Here is a 21691-nt window from a genome sequence, read left to right on the forward strand (position 1 = left end):
GACTCAAGCACAGCGCGGACCTTCTCGGGGTCCATGCGAAAACCAGAAGCGGAGAGAAGGAACCCCAGAAATTGAATTTCTGGAACCGCAAACACACATTTTTCCAGTTTCGCCCCCTTCTCTGACCCTGACCAGGTTGTATGCCCCTCTTAGATCTAATTTGGAAAAGACTTTAGCCCCAACAACCTGGTTAAATAGGTCCGGGATCAGAGGAAGCGGATAAGGGTCACGAATTGTGATATTGTTCAGCTCCCTGAAATCCAGACAAGGTCTTAAAGAACCATCTTTTTTCTTAACAAAGAAAAAACCAGCGGCAACAGGTGACTTCGAGGGTCGTATGTGTCCTTTTCTCAGACTCTCAGAGATATAAGCACGCATAGCGATCCTCTCAGGTTGGGAAAGATTGTATAAACGAGATTTAGGCAGTTTGGCGCCTGGGATGAGATTAATAGGGCAATCGTACTCCCTGTGCGGGGGCAAATCCTGAACTCCACTCTCAGAGAAGACATCCGAAAATTCAGAGAGAAAGGATGGTACAGTCTTAGTAGCAACCTCAGAAACAGATGTCATGAGGCAATTCTCTCTGCAAAAGTCACTCCAACCATTTATTTGCCTCGCTTGCCAATCAATGGTGGGGTTATGCTTAGTGAGCCAGGGCAGCCCCAACACCAGAGGGGTGGGTAAACCGCTAAGGACGAAACATGACACATCCTCAACATGAGCATCACTCACAATTAAACGGATATTGTGAACTATGCCCTTTAATGATTTTTGAGAAAGTGGAGCGGAATCGATAGCAAAAACAGGAATATCCTTTCCCAAAGTGCGCACCTGGAAACCATGAGTTATCGCAAATTGATTATCAATGAGATTAACCGCTGCTCCACTATCCACAAAAATCTCACAAAAAATGTTCTTGCTCTCTAGCGCCACCCTAGCCGGCAGGACAAAACGGGAACTACAAGCAAATGGAAAACCTTCAATTTCCGCCTCAACCCTGCCAATAGTAACAGACGGAACATTTTTAAAAGATTTTTTCCTGTATGTTTCTTTATTACTCCCAGAAAACTGCCTGAATCTCCTAGAGGGACAAATATTTGCCAAATGATTTATACCTCCACAACAAAAACAAACCCTCCCATGCGGGCTGAATCTTCTATTGTCAGAAGCAATCAACCCCAGCTGCATGGGCTCCTGCTCAGAAGGGGCTGACGGCGACTGAGACCCCTGCGCACAGAATGGGACCGCTGCACTGTCCTGGGACTGCGTATGACAGGAAGGAGAGATCTCTCCTCTCTCTCTAAGACGCCTGTCAATACGAACGGCCTGAGACATAGCAGAGTCCAAAGAAATAGGCCTCTCATGAAAGGCAAATGCATCTTTCAATCCCTCTGAAAGACCATGGCAAAATTGACTTCGGAGTGCAGCATCATTCCAACCAGTATCAGCTGCCCATCTCCGAAATTCTGAGCAGTATATTTCTGCGGATTGTTTACCCTGGCATAATAGACGTAGTCTAGACTCAGCCAGAGCAATACGATCCGGATCATCATATATCTGACCCAGGGCTAAAAAGAATTCATCCACTGAACGGAGAGGCCGTGCCCCCTCCGACAGCGAAAAGACCCAGGACTGAGCGTTACCTCTGAGCAGCGATATAATGATCCCCACCCTCCGTTCCTCATCACCAGAGGAGTGGGGAAGAAGGCGAAAATGGAGTTTGCAAGCCTCTCTAAAACGCACAAAATTCTCACTACCCCCGGAGAACGTATCCGGGAGAGAGATCTTAGGCTCAGAACAAACTCCATGAACGCAAGCTGAACCGGTCACTTGAAGCTGAGAAAAAGTCTTACGGAGATCAGCTACCTCCAATGAAAGACCCTGAAGGCGTTCAGCCAAAAGTGAAACCGGATCCATGCTTGAGACGGTTATGGCGGCTTATAATGTCACGGACGGTGTACAGGAAACAAGGCAAAGCAACATGCATAAACGACTCGCTGGATCCAAAAGCTAAGGAACCAAGGGAGACCCCTGCAGAAGACCTGGCACTTTCCCTGGCTGCTCAGCCTATGCAAAGATCCGAATGGTGGAGGTTTGCATATCCACGAACCTTGACTATAAAGCCCTGAGCACCCTACAATAGTGAGGGGACACGACCACCGGCTCCCTACACCAGACACGGAGGGAGTCAGGGTCACCTGGGATCCAGCAAACAGAAAATAACAGATAAAGGTACAACACTTAGCTTTGAAGCAAACAGGAGAACAGATTCAGCGTGCACACACACTCCAGGAAGAAGTATAAGCCGCCCAGAAAAGCCTTCTGGGGAAGAATTTAAAGGGAAGCAATTAGTCCAACACATGACAGCTGAGAGAGGCTGACGAGAGGAGGAGCTGAATACCACAACACAGAAACTCAAGGAGGAGGTTCTGAAAGGCCTCTGTCAGAGCTTCTCAGCTGTCTGGTTGTGACAGGTCCATATCACTATATACAAGGAGATGTAGAACTTATACCAGATGTACATATATAATTATACACAGGAGATGCCCAGGTTATACCAACATGCTCCATATCATTATATACAAGAAGATGTATAACTTATACCAGCTGTACATATATAATTATATACAGGAAATACCCAGGTTATACCAGCATGCTCCATATCACTATATACAGAAGATGTATAACTTATACCAGCTGTACATATATAATTATATACAGGAGATGCCCAGGTTATACCAGCATGCTCCATATCACTATATACAAGAAGATGTATAACTTATACCAGCTGTACATATATAATTATATACAGGAGATACCCAGGTTATACCAGCTGTACATATATAATTATACAGGAGATGCCCAGGTTATACCAGCATGCTCCATATCACTATATACAGAACATGTATAACTTATACCAGCTGTACATATATAATTATATACCGGAGATGCCCAGGTTATACCAGCATGGTCCATATCACTATATACAAGAAGATGTATAACTTATACCGGCTGTACATATATAATTATATACAGGAGATGCCCAGGTTATACCGGCTGTACATATATAATTATATGTACAGTCGTGGCCAAAAGTTTTGAGAATGACACAAATATTAGTTTTCACAAAGTTTGCTGCTGAACTGCTTTTAGATCTTTCTTTCAGTTGTTTCTGTGATGTAGTGAAATATAATTACTCGCACTTCATACGTTTCAGAGGCTTTTATCGACAATTACATGACATTTATGCAGAGTCAGTATTTGCAGTGTTGGCCCTTCTTTTTCAGGACCTCTGCAATCCGACTGCGCATGCTCTCAATCCACTTCTGGGCCAATTCCTGACTGATAGCAACCCATTCTTTCATAATCACTTCTTGGAGTTTGTCAGAATTAGTGGGTTTTTGTTTGTCCACCCGCCTCTTGAGGATTGACCACAAGTTCTCAATGGGATTAAGATCTGGGGAGTTTCCAGGCCATGGACCCAAAATGTCAGCGTTTTGGTCCCCGAGCCACTTAGTTATCACTTTTGCCTTATGGCGCGGTGCTCCATCGTGCTGGAAAATGCATTGTTCTTCACCAAACTGTTGTTGGATTGTTGGAAGAAGTTGCTGTTGGAGGGTGTTTTGGTGCCATTCTTTATTCATGGCTGTGTTTTTGGGCAAAATTGTGAGTGAGCCCACTCCCTTGGATGAGAAGCAACCCCACACATGAATGGTCTCAGGATGCTTTACTGTTGGCATGACACAGGACTGATGGTAGCGCTCACCTTTTCTTCTCCGGACAAGCCTTTTTCCTGATGCCCCAAACAATCGGAAAGAGGCTTCATCGGAGAATATGACTTTGCCCCAGTCCTCAGCCGTCCATTCACCATATTTTCTGCAGAAGATCAATCTGTCCCTGATGTTTTTTTGGAGAGAAGTGGCTTCTTTGCTGCCCTTCTTGACACCAGGCCATCTTCCAAAAGTCTTGGCCTCACTGTGCGTGCAGATGCGCTCACACCTGCCTGCTGCCATTCCTGAGCAAGCTCTGCACTGGTGGCACTCCGATCCCGCAGCTGAATCCTCTTTAGGAGACGATCCTGGCGCTTGCTGGACTTTCTTGGACGCCCTGAAGCCTTCCTAACAAGAATTGAACCTCTTTCCTTGAAGTTCTTGATGATCCTATAAATTGTTGATTGAGGTGCAATCTTAGTAGCCACAATATCCTTGCCTGTGAAGCCATTTTTATGCAACGCAATGATGGCTGCACGCGTTTCTTTGCAGGTCACCATGGTTAACAATGGAAGAACAATGATTTCAAGCATCACCCTCCTTTTAACAGGTCAAGTCTGCCATTTTAACCCAATCAGCCTGACATAATGATCTCCAGCCTTGTGCTCGTCAACATTCTCACCTGAGTTAACAAGACGATTACTGAAATGATCTCAGCAGGTCCTTTAATGACAGCAATGAAATGCAGTGGAAAGAAGGACTATGCAATTCATCTGATCACTCTTCATAACATTCTGGAGTATATGCAAATTGCTATTATAAAAACTTAAGCAGCAACTTTTCCAATTTCCAATATTTATGTAATTCTCAAAACTTTTGGCCACGACTGTATATATATAATTATATACAGGAGATACCCAGGTTATACCAGCATGGTCCATATCACTATATACAAGAAGATGTAGAACTTATACCGGCTGTACATATATAATTATATACAGGGGATATTCCGCAGCGCTTTACAATTTAGAGGGTTCATGTACAAAAGACAACCCAACCGGCTAATATACAACTGAAACCCTAGGAGTGGAGGCCCTGTTCCCAAGAGCTTACAATCTACGACAAAGTGGGGGTGATACAAAAGATAGAACTTTCCAGAATCCCACCCTCCAGCTGCTGCGGATTATAAATAGACGCCCCCGCTGCAGCGCACCAGGGGTTAACCCTGACAGGTGACGGCCGCTTTAATGGGTTCCTGGGCTCGGATTCGATTGGTGACGTCAGAGCACATGGCCCGCTCTGATTGGCTGAGGGGCAGCTCCGGTGGAAGAGACGTGTCCTGCAGCCACAGCTGAGGATTGCGGTGCAGGGGGAGCGGTGCATGCCGGGAAGTGCGGAGACTAAAGCGTCAGGCAGCGGGGGCTAGTGCTGCGGGCATCTGTGTGAGGGACACGCCCTGCCAGGGCACAGCTGCTGGAGGTAGGTGCGGGCAGAGGGCTGGTGAGGCTGTATGCCAGGCTGGGGCATGGGCAGAGGGGCGATGTAACACCGGGCATGCAGAATATACGTGTATGAAAGACCGTGCCAACAGGGGGCAGTACAAACCGGCCTGGAAAATGGGCCTAGGGGGTATATAATGGCATGCATATTGCACTCCTGGTGCAGGGCATTAATGTACAACATGCCATGCCAATTAGGGGCAAGGAGAAATATGCCAGGCTGGAAGATGGGAATATAACATGGGCATGCATGAGGCACACCTGGTGCATTGTATGCAAGGCTGGAACTGGGCGACACTGGGCATATATGAGACACACCTGGTGCAGGGCAGGTAGGTATGAGAGGCAGTGCCAACTTTGGGCATTGTATGCCAGGCTGCGCTATGGGGCATGGCAGTGGGCCTCCTGTGCACCTGGTCAGTTGCTCTTCTGGTCATGCAGCAGGATGGGTGCCCAGCTGGTGACTGATGTTTGGGCCTACCCAGGGCCAGCTCCAGGTTCATGTGGGCCCTTGGGCGATAAATCCCAGTGGGCCCCCGTGAGGCATTTTTTTACATTGACATGTCCCCCTGTGGCTCCCACACAGTATAATGACCCCCAGTGACCCCTATACAGTATAATGACTACTAGTGGCCCTTCACACAGTATAATGACTACTAGTGGCCCTTCACACAGTATAATGACTACTAGTGGCCCTTCACACAGTATAATGAACCCCCAATTCCCCCCCCCCCCCGTATTATGACCACCTGTGGCCCTGCATTCAGAATAATAACCCCCAGTCGCCCCCATTCAGAATAATGACCCCCAGTAGCCCCCACACTGGGGGAATACTGTATGGAGGGGGCTCTGGGGGTCATTATACTAAATGGGGGACACTGGGGGTCATTATACTATGTAAAGGGCCCTCACAGTATAATGACCCCACAGCGACACTCCATGCAGAATAATGACCCCTAGTCGCCACCACACTGGGGGTTATACTGTATGGAGGGGGCACGAGGGGTTATTATATTTAATGGGGGCTCTGGTGGTCATTATGCTAAATGGAGGGTCAATGGGGATCGTTATACTAAATGGGGGGCACTGGGAGTCATTATACTGTGTAAGGGGCCCTCACAGTATGATGAATGACCCCCCCAGTGGCGCCCTCACATACCTATCATTGCAGGGGAGCTGGTCGTCCTGTCCATCACTAACCGCAGCTCCCTGCGCTCCTTCTCTCCTCCGGCCCACTGCAGCAGTGAGCCAGGCCTGGAGCAGAGAAGGAGATGTGCAGTGATGTAGCTGGAACTGACTGGGCCCCACAGCAAATTTTAGTACGCCCCCCTCCTCCCCAATGTGTGTTCACATCACGTTTTTCCTATCGGTTTGATGTATACAAATGTGCAGCGCTCCACGTTTTTGTATCCTGCAGAGTCAAGTAAAAAATGCACACGTTAACGTATATGGTTTTTTACAATGGAACTGTATGGTGACCGGACGCCACTGTACGGCATCAGTCTGAGGCATCTGGTAACGCATACATTTTTGGTATACATTAAATGGATGGCACAAATGGGATGTGAACCCAGCCCTAGTGTCAGAATAAGCACCAGTACACAGCGGAGCAGCGGAGAGGGGAGGCCGCCATGTACTGACAGAGCGCTACCTGGTCCTGCTGGTCAGGGATGAGGACTGTGCTTCCCAAGGATCATTTTCTACTGGGAAATACAGGGCACAATATAATACACTAGAATCCATATAATATAAAGATATTAGCCCTACCCCCAAATAATGATACAATTAGGGGGTCATTTATTACATAGAAATACGTCTGTTAGGCTACTTTCACACTTGCGTTCGGGGCTCCGCTTGTGAGTTCCGTTTGAAGGCTCTCACAAGCGGCCCCGAACGGATTCGTCCGGCCCTAATGCATTCTGAGTGGATGCGGATCCGCTCAGAATGCATCAGTCTGGCACAGTCTGTCCTCCGCTCCGCTCAGCAGGCGGACACCTGAACGTTGCTTGCAGCGTTCGGGTGTCCGCCTGGCCGTGCGGAGGCGCGCGGATCCATCCAGACTTACAATGTAAGTCAATGGGGACGGATCCGTTTGAAGTTGACACAATATGGCTCAATTTTCAAACGGATCCGTCCCCCATTGACTTTCAATGTAAAGTCTAAACGGATCCGTTTGCATTATCATGCAAACGTATACGTTCTGAACGGATGTAAGCGTTTGCATTATAGGTGCGGATCCGTCTGTGCAGATACCAGACGAATCCGCACCTAAACGCAGGTGTGAAAGTAGCCTTAGGCTACTTTCACACTAGCGTTCGATCGGATCCGTTCTGAACGGATCCGATCATATTAATGCAGACGGAGGCTCCGTTCAGAACGGATCCGTCTGCATTAAATTGGCAAAAAAAAAGCTAAGTGTGAAATTAGCCTGAGCAGATCCGTCCAGACTTTTACATTGAAAGTCAATGGGGGACGGATCCGCTTGAAGATTGAGCCATATTGTGGCATCTTCAAACGGATCCGTCCCTATTGACTTACATTGTAAGTCTGGACGGATCCGCATGCCTCCGCACGGCCAGGCGGACACCCGAACGCTGCAAGCAGCGTTCAGGTGTCCGCCTGCTGAGCGGAGCGGAGGCTGAACGCCGCCAGACTGATGCAGTCTGAGCGGATCCGCATCCATTCAGACTGCATCAGGGCTGGACGGATCCGTTCGGGTCCGCTCGTGAGCCCCTTCAAACGGAGCTCACGAGCGGACAGCCGAACGCTAGTGTGAAACTAGACTTAGGCGTATTTCTGACACAGATTGTGGCACAAAGGTCCTTAGCACCGCAATCTGTATCTTTTCCCGCTCATGCCAGGTCTAAAAAAGGATGGCGTGGGCAGGGAAAGGGATACAGTTATGGCCATGCAGTTATTGGATACCACCGCCATATAGTGATAACACCGCCATACAATGATAAAACCACCATACAGTGACCGGATAAAAGGGTATAAGAGGGCACAGTACAGGGAATGACTATGGGCACTGCACAGGGTGTGGTAAGAGGGCACAATGCAGGGTATAAGTGGGCACAGTACGGGGTGGGGGGCACAGTCACATGACCCTGTGACGTTAGAAGGTCCTTATGGTGAATGCTGTTCAGATGCCACCATAATGAGAGGCAGAGGAGTGAGACAGGGGCCCTGGATGGACAGGAGGGGTGGACACAGCAAGTAGGGGGAAGGGGCTCTGAGGGGGATTCATACAAGTAGTGGCAGGAGGTCTGTGCAGGGCAGCAACAGGAGATAGGAGGGTGAAACAGGAGCTCTGGATACATGAGGGAGGAAAGGAGACAGCAGGGGCCCCATGAGGATGAGATAGGACAGGATATGTGGGGGGGGGGGGGGGGCAGGTGTCATGGGGGCAAACTGCTTAATGAAACAGTAACACAACTAAATAGAATGAAGCAGCAGCCGATCGAAGAGACCCCCCCTTCTGTCCCAAGAGACATTCACAGTGCAGACTCACTCACAGACTGTCTTCAGCTCCAGCTCCAGCCCTCGGTCTCTCTCCTCAGGCAGCGTGTGTCCTGTGTAGAGGGGGCGTGTCTGAGTCTCTGCGCTCAGGGGGCGTGTCTGAGTCTCTGCAGCTCAGAGGGCCCCACCAAAGGGGTACTGCGTAAGGCTACTTTCACACTAGCGTTCGGGCGGATCCGTTCAGAACGGATCCGCCCATAATAATGCAGACGGAGGCTCCGTTCAGTACGGATCCGTCTGCATTATTTTAGCAAAAAAAAGCTAAGTGTGGAAATAGCCTGGGACGGATCCGTCCAGACTTTCAATGTAAAGTCAATGGGGGACGGATCCGCTTGAAGATTGAGCCACATTGTGGCATCTTCAAACGGATCCGTCCCCATTGACTTACATTGTAAGTCTGGACGGATCCGCACGCCTCCGCACGGCCAGGCGGACACCCGAACGCTGCAAGCAGCGTTCAGCTGTCCGCCTGTCCGTGCGGAGGCGAGCGGAGCGGAGGCTGAACGCCACCAGACTGATGCAGTCTGAGCGGATCCGCCTCCATTCAGACTGCATCAGGGGTGGACGGCTGCGTTCGGGTCCGCTCGTGAGCTCCTTCAAACGGAGCTCACGAACGGAATACCGAACGCTAGTGTGAAAGCAGCCTAAGTGAAGTGACAGCAGTGAGAGCTCCCATCTGTATTGATGGAAGTGCTCATAGCAGCTCAGTGGGCCCCCCCAGGAGCATTGGGCCCCGGCACTTGCCCGGGGATGCCGGGTTATGACGCCGGCCCTGGGCCTACCAGCTGTGCAGGTGGAAACGTTGGCACGTGTGTTTGGGGCATTCACGTAACTGACTGACGTCCCATTGGATAGTTGCTGGCATGGTGGTAAATGGCGCAGATCAAACACAGAACTGACCTGACATCATGCCCCCATGTAATAGATCCCAGGCTGCGGGCACAGTGCCAGGTCGCCGGCTCTGGAGATCAGAGCAGCGCGTGGTCAGCGAGCTCCGGTCCGACTGCCGCCATGTGGTGAAATGGTCGCCATGTTCTGACTTGTCCTCCCACCTGGGTGATTCCTCCTCCTTAAAGGGGTAGTGTCCTGAAGATAAGCTGCGCTGTATCCGTGCATATGGATATATTATAGGGGGGGTGTTCATTGGACGGGCCCACTAACAGCGGAGAGCGGGACACTGTGTAATGCTACAGTTTAAGGCCTCTTGCACACAAGTTTTTTTTTATTTTTTCCGTATACGGAACCGTTCATTTCAACGGATCCGTGAAAAAAAAAGTAGGTACTCTGTATGCCTTCTGTTTCCGTATTTCTATTTTTCTGTTCCGTTTAAAGATAGAACCTGTCCTATTATTGTCCGCATAACGGACAAGGCTAGGACTGTTCTATCAGGGGCCGGCTGTTCCGTTCCGCAAAAAAATGGAATGCACATGGATGTCATCCGTATTTTTTGCAGACCGCAAGAGGCCTAAGAGTCAAAGAGGTAAGCCAGGACTCCCCGCACTACCCCCTGTGCAAGGACCCGCACCCTCGGCGTTCGGATTTTTCAGTGATCAGCGGAGGATGACCAGGGGAGGAATATTAATTATTGATTGCTTATTAATTATGAAACATCTGGGCCGACAAATCTTTCTCAGGCTCCCTCTGACTTGCTTTCTTTTGCGCGCTCGCTCTCTCCTTTTGAGTGCACGCTCTCGCTTCGTCTTGTGCTCTTCCTTAGGCCTCATGCACACGGCCGTGTTTGTTTTGGTCTGCAGTTTTTGCGGCTCGGGTGCGGAACTATTCACTTCAATGGGGCCGCAAAAGATGCGGACAGCACTCCGTGTGCTGTCCGCGTCCGTTGCTCCGTTCCGAGGCCCCGCCAAAAAATATATAGCATGTCCTATTCTTGTCTGTTTTGCGGACAGGAATTGGCATGTCTACAATGGGCCGGCCCGCTCTTGTCCGCAAAAAAACGGCAGTCGTGTGCATGAGGCCTTAGTCTCTCGTTTGCACACTTAGTCTTCTGGCCCTTGCTCTTTTTTGCATGCTCTCTCCTTTCGAGTGCACTCCCTCACTCCATCCCGCGCTCTTTTGCATGCTGTCTTGGCTCTCTCTCTTATACCCTCTCCTTTGCTCTCTATTTTGCCCCCCCCCCCCTGCTCTCGTACAGCCTTCCTATATCCTTGCAGCTTTTTAAAATTGCAGTCAATGATTAATGATCCAGACATGAAGGTTGTCACAGCTCCACCCCTAACATTTATACCCAGGATATCTTTTTCCCCAAATGACCAAATGAGCGCCCCCCCCCCCCCCCGATTATTTGTAAGGCTTCTTTTTATTTTAGCTGCCTTGCATCAATAGAAATAGTAGCAGATATTCACCGCTTTCGATGACGAGCTCCTTTAAGGTTCTCATGGCCCCCCCCCCCACTATGGACACATCTGTTCGTCTCCCGCCTCTGATGCAGCAGATTGGTACTTAAGTATTTATTATCGCTCTGTCCCCTGAGACATGAACCCGTCACCGCCCCGTGATCAGCATAGGTGCAGGCAGCAGGGTAAGGTCTTGAGGACCAGTCCTGGCTGCAGCACATTGCACTCCATGCATGACGCCCAGGGGCAGGGAAAGCCGGGTGGCGACTCCTATCATTATAAATAATTAACCCCTTCCCATAGGCTCAGCCGGACTGTATATACCATACGCTGTGGTGTCTTATGTCACTTATTCCTCCTCTAGGATCAGCTCTGAAATCCCCGGGTTCTGTATCCGCCATCATGGGCGTCAGGCGCAGACTTATGGATTCCTTGCTGGGACTTCTGCTCCCTCTTCTTCTCCTCTCCAGACTTGGCGTCGCCAAACAAGAGCCGTGCTGGACCTGCCGGAGCCTGGTCGACAATTTTGTTAGGGTGAGACTGCGAGGTGTATGGTTTTTAGGGGGTGCCAGGGAAGACCTCTTACCCATAGATTAGAAGCTCTCATGAGTCCCCCAGCCGCAAGGGCGGCGCTAGGAGGAGATTGAATGGCGCTGTGGTCGAGCGTGCGCCCTGCTGCAGCATTCAAAGGCTATGGCACTGGCTAAAACATACAACACTTTGGGGAGAGGGGGTCAGAGGGACCGGAATCCCCCTTCTGACGACCGGTGGAGGCCCAGCGGCTGGACCTTCAGTGATCTGGCTTTTCTAACCTATCCAAGAACCTGGCCCTGTCAATTGGGATAGAGTGGCAGGGGCTGGCAGAGGGAGCAAGGGTGCACTGAGAGGCTTGGGCACGCCCTCTGTGCACTTACCTGCTCATTTGCATATGTCTTAAATTGCACGTGCGACCGCCATCCACTCATTTCTATGGGAGCACTGGCTCAGCCATTTCCTTCAGCCCCATAGAAGTGAATGGAGTGGTGGCTGCGCTTGTGCAGTGCGCTTCCCATTCATTTCTATCGGATTCTTGAAAAAAGCCGACCGCACCGCTTGGCTATTTCCAGCACTCCAATAGAAATGAATGGAGGGCACGCCGCGCATGTGCTCTTCTTGATTGGTGACCCGCACCGATCCTAGCGATATGCCCCCCAATGACTGAGTTGAGACGGCCCCTAATATTATGGACATGGGTCGAGAAATGTCCCCTTTAAGAGGAATCTGTCCTCGTTCGGTGCATTGATCAGGTTTCCTTCTGCTCTAGGGCATAGAGAAGACGGCCGGGCAAAACTTTGGAGGAGGCAACACGGCCTGGGAGGAGGAGAAGCTGGCAAAGTATGAGAGCAGGTACGGTGACCTGCGTCTGAATTGTCCATGTCCTCATGGCCGCCGCCGCCTCTGATCAGGTTTGAGGTGACAGATACTGTGTTTTCATGGGGGGGGGAGTGCACTTAATGATGTTGTCCTGTTCCTGCAGCGAAACGCGTCTTCTGGAGGTGCTGGAAACCGCCTGTGACAAGTCCGACTTTGAATGTAATAAGATGCTGGAGCAGAATGAGGAGCACCTGGAGACCTGGTGGTTTAAGAGGTGGGGACAACGATGGAAAAGGCTATATTCACACACGGCAGATTGAATGGAGACATTTCTGCAACTGGAAACCAGTTCCATGCATCTCTGTGGAGGGGGGGAGGGGGGATATGTTTCTGCAGATGTGCATGGTTTTCTGCAGACCCCATTTATGAGACTGGCGCAGAAACTTTTGCAGCAAATTTGCTATTAGTGACTGCACCCTGATCTCTGCTCCCAGGCTGATCGGGGGCTGCATTGAATTCAGTGTAAAAGCCTACAACAAGGAGGGTTGGGGGGAGAAGAGAGCAGGGCCCGTGCAGATCCGTGACAAAATAATCTGCCTATAGCTGCTTAAAGGACCAACCTATTCATAGCCTAGATCTTCAGTGGGGGCTCCGGAGGGCCCCATGCCCTTATTCACTGGTTCATCTGATTGGCCACCATGTAAACTACAGGGATAATGCACAGGCGGCTGCAGCTTCCTCCTGCAAACGTCCGAGTCCAAAGTTTGTCTTTTTCGTTCCTAGACCCAGAGATTCCAGCGACCTCTTTGACTGGCTGTGTATGGACATGGCGAAGCTCTGCTGCCCGGAGGACACCTGGGGGCCGGACTGCGCGCGTGAGTTATCAGCCGCCCCCCCCCCCCCCATTTTTTTTTTTAAAAGGGAGTCTGTCATCTAATCTGAGCCTTTTAGACTCCTTTGCCCACATTACAGTGGGACCTTTTATTTGTGCTGTCCAATCGCCGCGATCTTCCAAAAAAGACTTATAAAACTACTACTGGGAGAGCAGAAAACGAGGGCGGCCAGAGGGGTGAAATAGGTGTGGCTTTCTGGGCACTTGCGGCAGTGACGCCGCCCCTGGGCACTTGCGGCAGTGACGCCGCCCCTGGGCACTTGCGGCAGTGACGCCGCCCCTGGGCACTTGCGGCAGTGACGCCGCCCCTGGGCACTTGCGGCAGTGACGCCGCCCCTGGGCACTTGCGGCAGTGACGCCGCCCCTGGGCACTTGCGGCAGTGACGCCGCCCCTGGGCACTTGCGGCAGTGACGCCGCCCCTGGGCACTTCATTAGCATAAGTCTTTTTTGGAAGATCTCGGCGAGGGACAGCACAAATAAAAGGTACCATTGTACTGTCCTCTGACTATAATAAATGAAGTTGTCTTATAATCTCCTGTATTACAGCCTGCCCCAGCGGCGCTGACAAGCCCTGCAGCGGGAATGGGAAATGCAACGGAGCGGGCACCCGAGGCGGCACAGGGACGTGTGACTGCTTTCCCAGCTATGGTGGCCCCCTGTGCATGGACTGCGCTATTGGTTATTACGAGGAAGCCAAAAATGAGAGCCACCTGGTATGTTCTGGTATGTAAGGGGACGATAGTGCGCGCTCCGACTCACAAGTTATTCTATGGATTATAATTTTTTCTTGACATTCTAGATGGATGCAGCGTTTCTGTAGGTCCGCCTGTGAGATCCGTTTCAGGGCTCTCACAAGCGACCCAAAACGGATCAGTTCAGCCCCAGTGCATTCTGAATGGATAAGGATCCGCTCAGAATGCATCAGTTTGGCTACGATCCGTCCTGACTTACAATGTAGATGGAGCACGCTGGTCTGCCCTCTGCTGTGAAACTACAACTCCCAGCATGCCTGGAGGGATTTGTAGTTTTTCGACAGCTTGTGGGTCACAGCGCGGCAGACCACAGCTTAAGAGGAACCCAATGCATCATTGTAATTTACAGATCAGCTGGAAACAGTCAGCATGCAGGTGTAAATGCAACGTTGGGGCCTGAGGAGGTCGCACATGACAGGGGGTCTATCTCTGGCGTCTTGTATTACTCTGCCTTGAGTATAACATGGTATATACATTTTACCCAGTTTCTTTAAAAGCGGTTGTGCCAGGATAGGGGATAAGTGTCTTATTGGTGGGGTCTGACCACTGGGACCCCCACCAGCCTTGAGAATGGGGGCCCTAGATCCTCCATCTGATTGGAGAAGGGGTTGAGCATGCGCAATGCCCCCACATTCATTCTCTATCGGAGCGCTCGGCTATCTCTGGCAGTCCCGTAGAGATGAATGGAGCGGCAGTGCAAAGCCCCGTTCTCGTGATCAGTGGGGGTCTTGGCACAATCCCTTCAAAGGGAATCTGTCAGCAGCGACCACCCTATCCCACTATTTACATCGACACTTAGCTGTGGTTCACTTTGCTTTACAATGCCGTATTTCGTTTGTTGATCGGAGGCTCTGTTCCTGATGCAAATGAGGCCCTTGGTGCAGCGAGGGAGCCACCGTTGCACCCAAGCTGCACTCTGTGGCCAGCCCCTGTCTCTGTCGCTACTTTGACAGGGCCAGGCAGTGGCAAACCAGTGAGGGAGGAAAGGAATGGAGCTTGGGTGCAACAGAATTAACAGTGGCACCCTCATTGCACCCAAGGCTAAATGTGCATATTTAGAAAAAGTATTATGGCTGATGGGGGGGGGGGGGGGGTGTTACTCAGGTGAGCCACAGCTATGTGTGTGCAAATGGTGGGATAGGGAGATCGCTGGGGACCATATGGATGTTCATACAGTGATTCAATTCACAAACTGCATCCATAGACTTCAGTGCAAGCGATTGCTATATAGAATATGGTAGAGGTGATTGTGGGGAGGGGGATTGTGGGTGCTGTTACCCTGAGATTATACGTGACCTCTGGAATTTGCTCAAATAATTTCCTGTTTTACTAATGACTTCTGTGCGGGGTTCTTCCTCTCGTACAGAGTGTCACCGCTCCTGCAGCAAGTGCCTGGGACCCGAGGACGATCAGTGCGTGCTGTGCAAGAGGGGCTGGCTGCTGCATGACATGAAATGTATCGGTGAGTGATCGGGAGGGGATATTGCACTGGTGGTTGTGGCCCCTCTGTGAACACGGGTGGGTCCATATACAGCTCCTGCTGGAAAAAGACCCTAATGGGACGCCCCAGTGGGGCGTTAGGAGAGGTGCGCTGTAATTTTAGTCTTGTCATTTTGTCCTCCGGACTGGTGTTGAGCGCGAATATTCGAATAGCGACTATTAATCGTGAATATCACAACTTTGCTAATTCGTGAATATTACGAATATATTGCTATATATTCGCTATATCGAATATTCATTTTTAAAAAAAATTTTTTTTTACATCTGAAAACATGATTCCTCCCTGCTTCTTGCTTGTGAGCCAATGAGTGGCCCACAAGCAACTTAAGCAGGGAGGAATTATGTTTTCATATGGAAAATAAAATGACGAATATGCTAAAAAACAAATATATTCACTATATTGCTATATTCGTTATTTAGAATATAATTTTTTTATTCAATCTGTACAGTTGTTCGCATACTCCTCCCCGACAAGCGTCCCCGTCACCATGGGAACGCCTGTGGGTTAGATTAGAAAATACCACCGGATCTGAGCTTTCCCTGAGATCGTGAAAACTTAGATCCGATGGTATATTCTAAGACCGAATGCACACGGCCATGTTTCACGTCCGTGAGCGGTCCGTGGTAACACGGGCTGGATTCCTGCTGAGAGCAGGAGCGCACGGCGTCATTGGTTGCCAATGACTCCGTGCGCTCCTGCTCTCAGCAGGAATCCAGCCCGTGTTACCACGGACGTGAAACATGGCCGTGTGCATTCGGTCTTAGAATATACCATCGGATCTGAGTTTTCACGATCTCTGGGAAAGCTCAGATCCGATGGTATTTTCTAACCCACAGGCGTTCCCATGGTGATAAGGATGCTTGTCGGGGAGGAGTATGCCAAAGTGGACTAACAGTACAGATTGGAGGGGGGGGAATTCTAAATAACGAATATATTCGCCATATTGCTATAACTTTTTTTTAGAATATTCGTCATATTGTAAAACACGAAGTTATAGCATGGGAACGCCTGTGGGTTAGAATATACCATCAGATCTGAGTTTTCACGATCTCAGGGAAAACTCAGATCTGATGGTATTTTCTAACCCACAGTTTGGAAAAAAATAAATGTGAATATTCTAAATGGCCAACCAATAGGACAGTTGCCTTATACAGTTAAAAGAAAATCGCAATACGCAGATAATTAAATCGCATATTATTTCGCGATGAATAGAATAATAACGAATATTCGCGAAATCTAATATGGCACCTCCTGCTACTCACTGCTCCAGACGCATGATTATTTTCTTCTTCTTCCACAGACATTGATGAATGTGGCACTGTAGATCGCTGCAAATCGAACCAGTACTGTGTAAATACGGATGGATCCTATGAATGCCGAGGTAAGTGGCCACCAGTGTCACAACCAATAGTACAGCCATTGCTTAAAGGGGGTGTCCACTTTGGACGATGCAGCACAGGCATGGTAAACCTGCGGCCCTTCAGCTGTTGAACTGCAACTCCCAGCATGCCCGAACAGCCTACAGCAGGGCATTGTGGGAGTCGTAGTTTTACAACAGCTGGAGGGACGCAGGTTGAGCATGCCTGATCCAGCAGATTAAAGGGTCTCCTGCAAGGGGGGGGAACCCTGATAATTAGCTGTAGTATTTGGAGGAACCTGGCAACAAGTCTTTACTTTTGCAGCAGTGCCCTCAAAGGGCTAATGTAGCATTACAGTTGCTGGGTCCTCCAGGGCAAGTAATAATCTTTGAGCCCACTATGGGTGAGGGCCCTAAACTGGGGAACCCTCCTAGAAACTCAGAATTCCTTATTAGGTTATTTTCCCCATGTGTTTAGCAGCCTGACCTATTGAAGGGATTTTCCAGGATATTGATAACCTATCCGCAGATTGGAATAGAATCTGTTGTTCCGGGCAGCCGCCAGCACTGGAAACCATACAGTGTGTAGTTTCTGGCCCTGGCGTACCGCAGCTCGGCTTCCATTAGCTTGACTGGGAACTGAGCTGCAATACCCCTGTACGGCCACTACATGGGGGGTGGAGCCTTTTGTCTCCGGCTCTGTCCATTGCTAACAGCTGATCGGTGGGGATGCCAGGCATTGGACCCTTACTGATCTCGGGTTGATACCCTTAGTCCCGGAAAAACCCTTTTTAATTATGCATTTCTACAAGTCACAGATTTGAGGCTTGCTGTCCTTTTTTAAAAGCCGCTTTAGCGAGCGGTCTGCTGACTGCACTGCCCACCAGCGAGCGGTCTGCTGACTGCACTGCCCACCAGCGAGCGGTCTGCTGACTGCACTGCCCACCAGCGAGCGGTCTGCTGACTGCACTGCCCACCAGCGAGCGGTCTGCTGACTGCAGTGCTCACCTTCTTTTTCTGTCTCCTAATTTCCAGAGTGTGATAAATCCTGCATTGGTTGTATGGGCGCAGGATCGGCACGGTGTAAGAAATGTAATGCTGGCTACTACCGGGACGGAGCTAAGTGCCTGGGTGAGTACGTCTGTCTGGCCAGACTGAGTGTCTGTGCTGGCTTCCTACTTGCAAAATAACTAGGAACCTGCAGGTTCAGCCCACCTGTGACTGACTGCACTATATAGGATCCAATAGGCAATATGGCGATTTTTTTTTTTTTTTTTTTTTTTTTTTTTTTTTAATTTTTATTTTGAGTCGCTGCCACCAGGTGTCACTGCTGCGCACACAATGGTGGTTCGCAGCCACTCTACCGTGATGTGACTCTTGTCTATCATTTAACGGCCTCAACCTTGTAATTTACGGATCTTCGGGTCCTTCTCCACTTTGCAGATGTGGACGAGTGCGACAACGAGATTCCCAAATGTAAAGGTTTACGGGAGGAGTGCGTGAACACTGAGGGAAGTTTCACCTGCATCTGTGAGAAGGGCTATATCAGGGTCGATGGATCGTGTAGAGCCGACCACAAAGGTAAGTTGTCCAGGGGGGTAGATAGTTGGGATTAAGTAAAAAAAAAATGCCTATGTAAGAGGAAATTGCTTATAATTGTCCTAGCCCTTTCCATTGGGCTGCAGATGTGATCGGCAGTATACAGGCGCTGTTTATGGCAGCCTGTGTCTGGTGCTGTGCTCATCGGCCTCCTGAGGACTCCAGCAGAATACTGATGCCCTTTACAGCTGCTGATACTCTGGGAGTGTCAGCATTAGTATATTAGGGAATTGCATTGTGAGCCTCCAGCAGATTGTAGTTCCTGCTTCGCTGTCAGCGGGACCTTCTGTAGATGTTCCCAAAATGCCGCAGTCACTGACACAGTCCATCTAGTGTAAAATGGTAACTGGAGATGGGGAGAGGAGGGGATGCAGCTGCAGTTTTCTCCCGCAGTGTGTTTGCATGCTGTGTGAGGGGAGGAAGAGCAGCAGATGTTATGACCCATGGAGTGCAGAGCATCTTCTGGACACGTATGGAGCACAGATCGGGAGTTGGTCGCCATACATTGTGCACCAAACTAAACTTTATTTCGCTTTCTTTCTTTTTGCAAAGATGACTCTGACAAGGGCTTGTTCGATGACATCACAGATGACGAGGTGGTGGTCCTGCAGCAGATGTTCTTCGGGGTGATCATCTGCGCTCTGGCTACACTAGCTGCCAAAGGCGATATGGTCTTTACCGCCATCTTCATTGGAGCCGTGGCGGCCATGGCTGGATACTGGTTGTCGGAGAAGAGTGACAGGGTGCTCGAAGGCTTTCTGAAAGGGAGATAGCTTCCCATTTGCGTGGACTGGTCCCGAATGTCTATGGAGCTCCTCTCTGCTTCACCTGTGGGGCCCCAAAGACCTCACCGTACAGTCCTGCTGTGTAGCAGAGATGGACCAGTAGTGGCTTGGTAGCCCAGGAACATTTGCCCTAAGGAATGTTCTCTCCCCTTAATATTGTAGAAGACACATAAGCACAGACAGCATCTTCTAGAAACCACTCGAAATCTTATCTCTAAGTATATGGAATCCTTCTGCTGTGAAGATCCGGGACTCTTTATTAAAGGGGAAGCCTGAAGGACTCCTGGAATTTTAGAAATTTTTACTTATCGGATATCTCCACCATGGAGGATGGACCTGTTGAGGATCTCTTCTATCTGCTCGCTATACGTATCCCTCAGCTTGACCTGTAAGTGCGGCGTCTTATGATTTGTCCGTTGCACCTTTGGCCAGGCTGTAATAAGGGACGGATGATGGGGTTCAAAGGTGGCGCCCGGAGATTTGGGGGGGCTCCTCACCAGTGTATGGATCCTACTGGAAAAGCAAAGACTCAAGAGCCGGGAAGACGGTCCTGAAGATTTTCCAGTGCCATGTTGTGAAAGTGAAGGTCAGAACATGTGACATTGGGGTCTAATGGTTATAAGATGATGGAGCTTCATGTTTTGTTTTTACCCCCCCCCCCGTACTGAAGCTCAGGGGTTACCCTATCGAACCAGATATGTCTTGTAGGGTTGATACTGTTGAGATCAACAATACCTGTCTTGTGAATATCCTTTGGGTTGGTCCTGAGAAAATGAACTTTTTCTACAAATTTGTTAATTAGGTCCCCAGAGCACTGCGGGGTCACTGACCGCCTGGCCCTGTATTTTTGTATTTTGCTCCCACTCAGTCTACACCAGGCATGCTCAACCTGCGGCACTCCAGCTGTTGCAAAACTACAAATCTCAATTCCCTGCTGTAAGCTGTTCGGGCATGCTGGGATTTGTAGTTTTGCAACAGCTGGAGGGCCGCAGGTTGAGCATGCCTGGTCTACAGTATTGACATGTGATGCTGGGGAAACAAATGCACTGCGCAAGCGCTGATGGTGTAGACGATGGCGCAGACATAAGATTGCAGGAGAGGTGCCCAACCACAGCCATCAAGGGGGAGAGGCTGTCGGGGTGTAGGAGTTCGGGCCTCCCCTCAGTGCTCTGCAGACCTAGACCTAACTAACATATTAGTAAAATAGACATTTTTTCAGAAACTGTGCAACGGAGCTTCATTGAGAGATCCTTTCATTCGCCAGGATGAACCCTGCCAGACACTAAGTCTGGTTTCATGGGGTTGATCCTGCTTTTATGTCTTTAGAAAAAGAAAAAAAAAGTACCGTAATCGCACCTTTTTGGGAGTGTCCATAGTCTACCTTTTGAAGGGCATGAATACTTCTGCAACCAAACTAAACCTAAAAGAAAAAAAGAGGCCGCTTTGCGGAGAGACTTTATTAAAATTCTCCCATTTTGTGTACACAGCTCCTGTGCAGATCTATATGTAACCATGGTAACAGCAATAAAAGCAAACCTTTAGGCTGGATTACAGATGAGTTGTGGTTTAAAAAAAAAATAAAAATTATATAATGCAATTTTATTTTTTATTTTTTTGCATTTGGCATCCTGCAGTTAGTAGAAGAGGGAGCACAATGAAGAGTGACTTGTGATGGCAATATCAGACTACGCAGGGTTAGCTTGTAGTCTGTAACCATGGAGACACACAGGTCTGCATAAGAGCCGGATGCAGAAAATAGTGGAATACAGATTTTTTTTTTTTTTTTTTTTTTTTTGTAAAACGGTAACAAAGTAGCACCATTCCACATCCTGGATATATCGGCATCATAAAATGCTTCTACTGTATTGTATTCCAGTTCCTTCCCACCCCAGCGCACACCAACAGGTAGCGGCCATTTTTCTAACTTATTTTATAGAAGTTTTGGTATGCCAAGGGTTATCTACAAAAAATAAAGTGATTAAAAATACATCTGGGGAGATGGAGGCTCCGACTACATATCGGCAAGAGTTACCGACGTGGAGAGACGATTCTGCATGTTACATCAGGAGTCTCCAATCTTAGGCACTCCAGCTGTTGCAAAACTACAACTCCCATCATGCCCTGGCAGCCTTTGGAGGGCCACAGGTTGAGACCCCTGTGCCCCATTATTTATTTGTATGTTTGGATTGGCTGTTTGTCTTAATTTATTTATCTCAGGATAATAAACTTATTTAAACCTTTTAAGGTTACTGTGCTTTATAATCTGACTGTCCGGGGGGGGGGGGGGGGGACACTAGTCACTATCGGCTAGGGGCTCATGCACACGACTGGAGCCGCAAAAAAAAACAACGAATGACATCTGTGGAATTTTT

At 49.3% G+C, this 21691-nt stretch overlaps 1 protein-coding gene across 1 annotated transcript; it reads left to right on the top strand.

The window, feature by feature from the left end:
• The first annotated feature begins 5052 nt into the window (after positions 1-5052).
• On the top strand, positions 5053-21563 carry CRELD1 (cysteine rich with EGF like domains 1). The gene is made up of 11 exons (XM_044301269.1): positions 5053-5189; positions 11444-11613; positions 12383-12465; positions 12596-12706; positions 13216-13307; positions 13872-14048; positions 15444-15539; positions 16879-16959; positions 17971-18066; positions 18379-18516; positions 19087-21563. The coding sequence occupies exons 2-11, from the start codon at positions 11482-11484 to the stop codon at positions 19305-19307; spliced, it is 1227 nt and encodes a 408-aa protein (XP_044157204.1). The 5' UTR covers positions 5053-5189; positions 11444-11481; the 3' UTR covers positions 19308-21563.
• The last annotated feature ends 128 nt before the right edge of the window (positions 21564-21691 follow it).

Source organism: Bufo gargarizans, chromosome 7 (genome assembly GCF_014858855.1).
Source record: "Bufo gargarizans isolate SCDJY-AF-19 chromosome 7, ASM1485885v1, whole genome shotgun sequence".
In the NCBI taxonomy this organism is placed as follows: Eukaryota; Metazoa; Chordata; class Amphibia; order Anura; family Bufonidae; genus Bufo; species Bufo gargarizans.

Coding starts and splice junctions, on each gene's coding strand:
- CRELD1 (XM_044301269.1), top strand. CDS start 11,482: ATGGGCGTCAGGCGCAGACTTATGGATTCCTTGCTGGGACTTCTGCTC. Junction 13,308..13,871: donor CTGGGGGCCGGACTGCGCGC/GTGAGTTATCAG, acceptor CCTGTATTACAG/CCTGCCCCAGCGGCGCTGAC. Junction 18,517..19,086: donor GTGTAGAGCCGACCACAAAG/GTAAGTTGTCCA, acceptor CTTTTTGCAAAG/ATGACTCTGACAAGGGCTTG.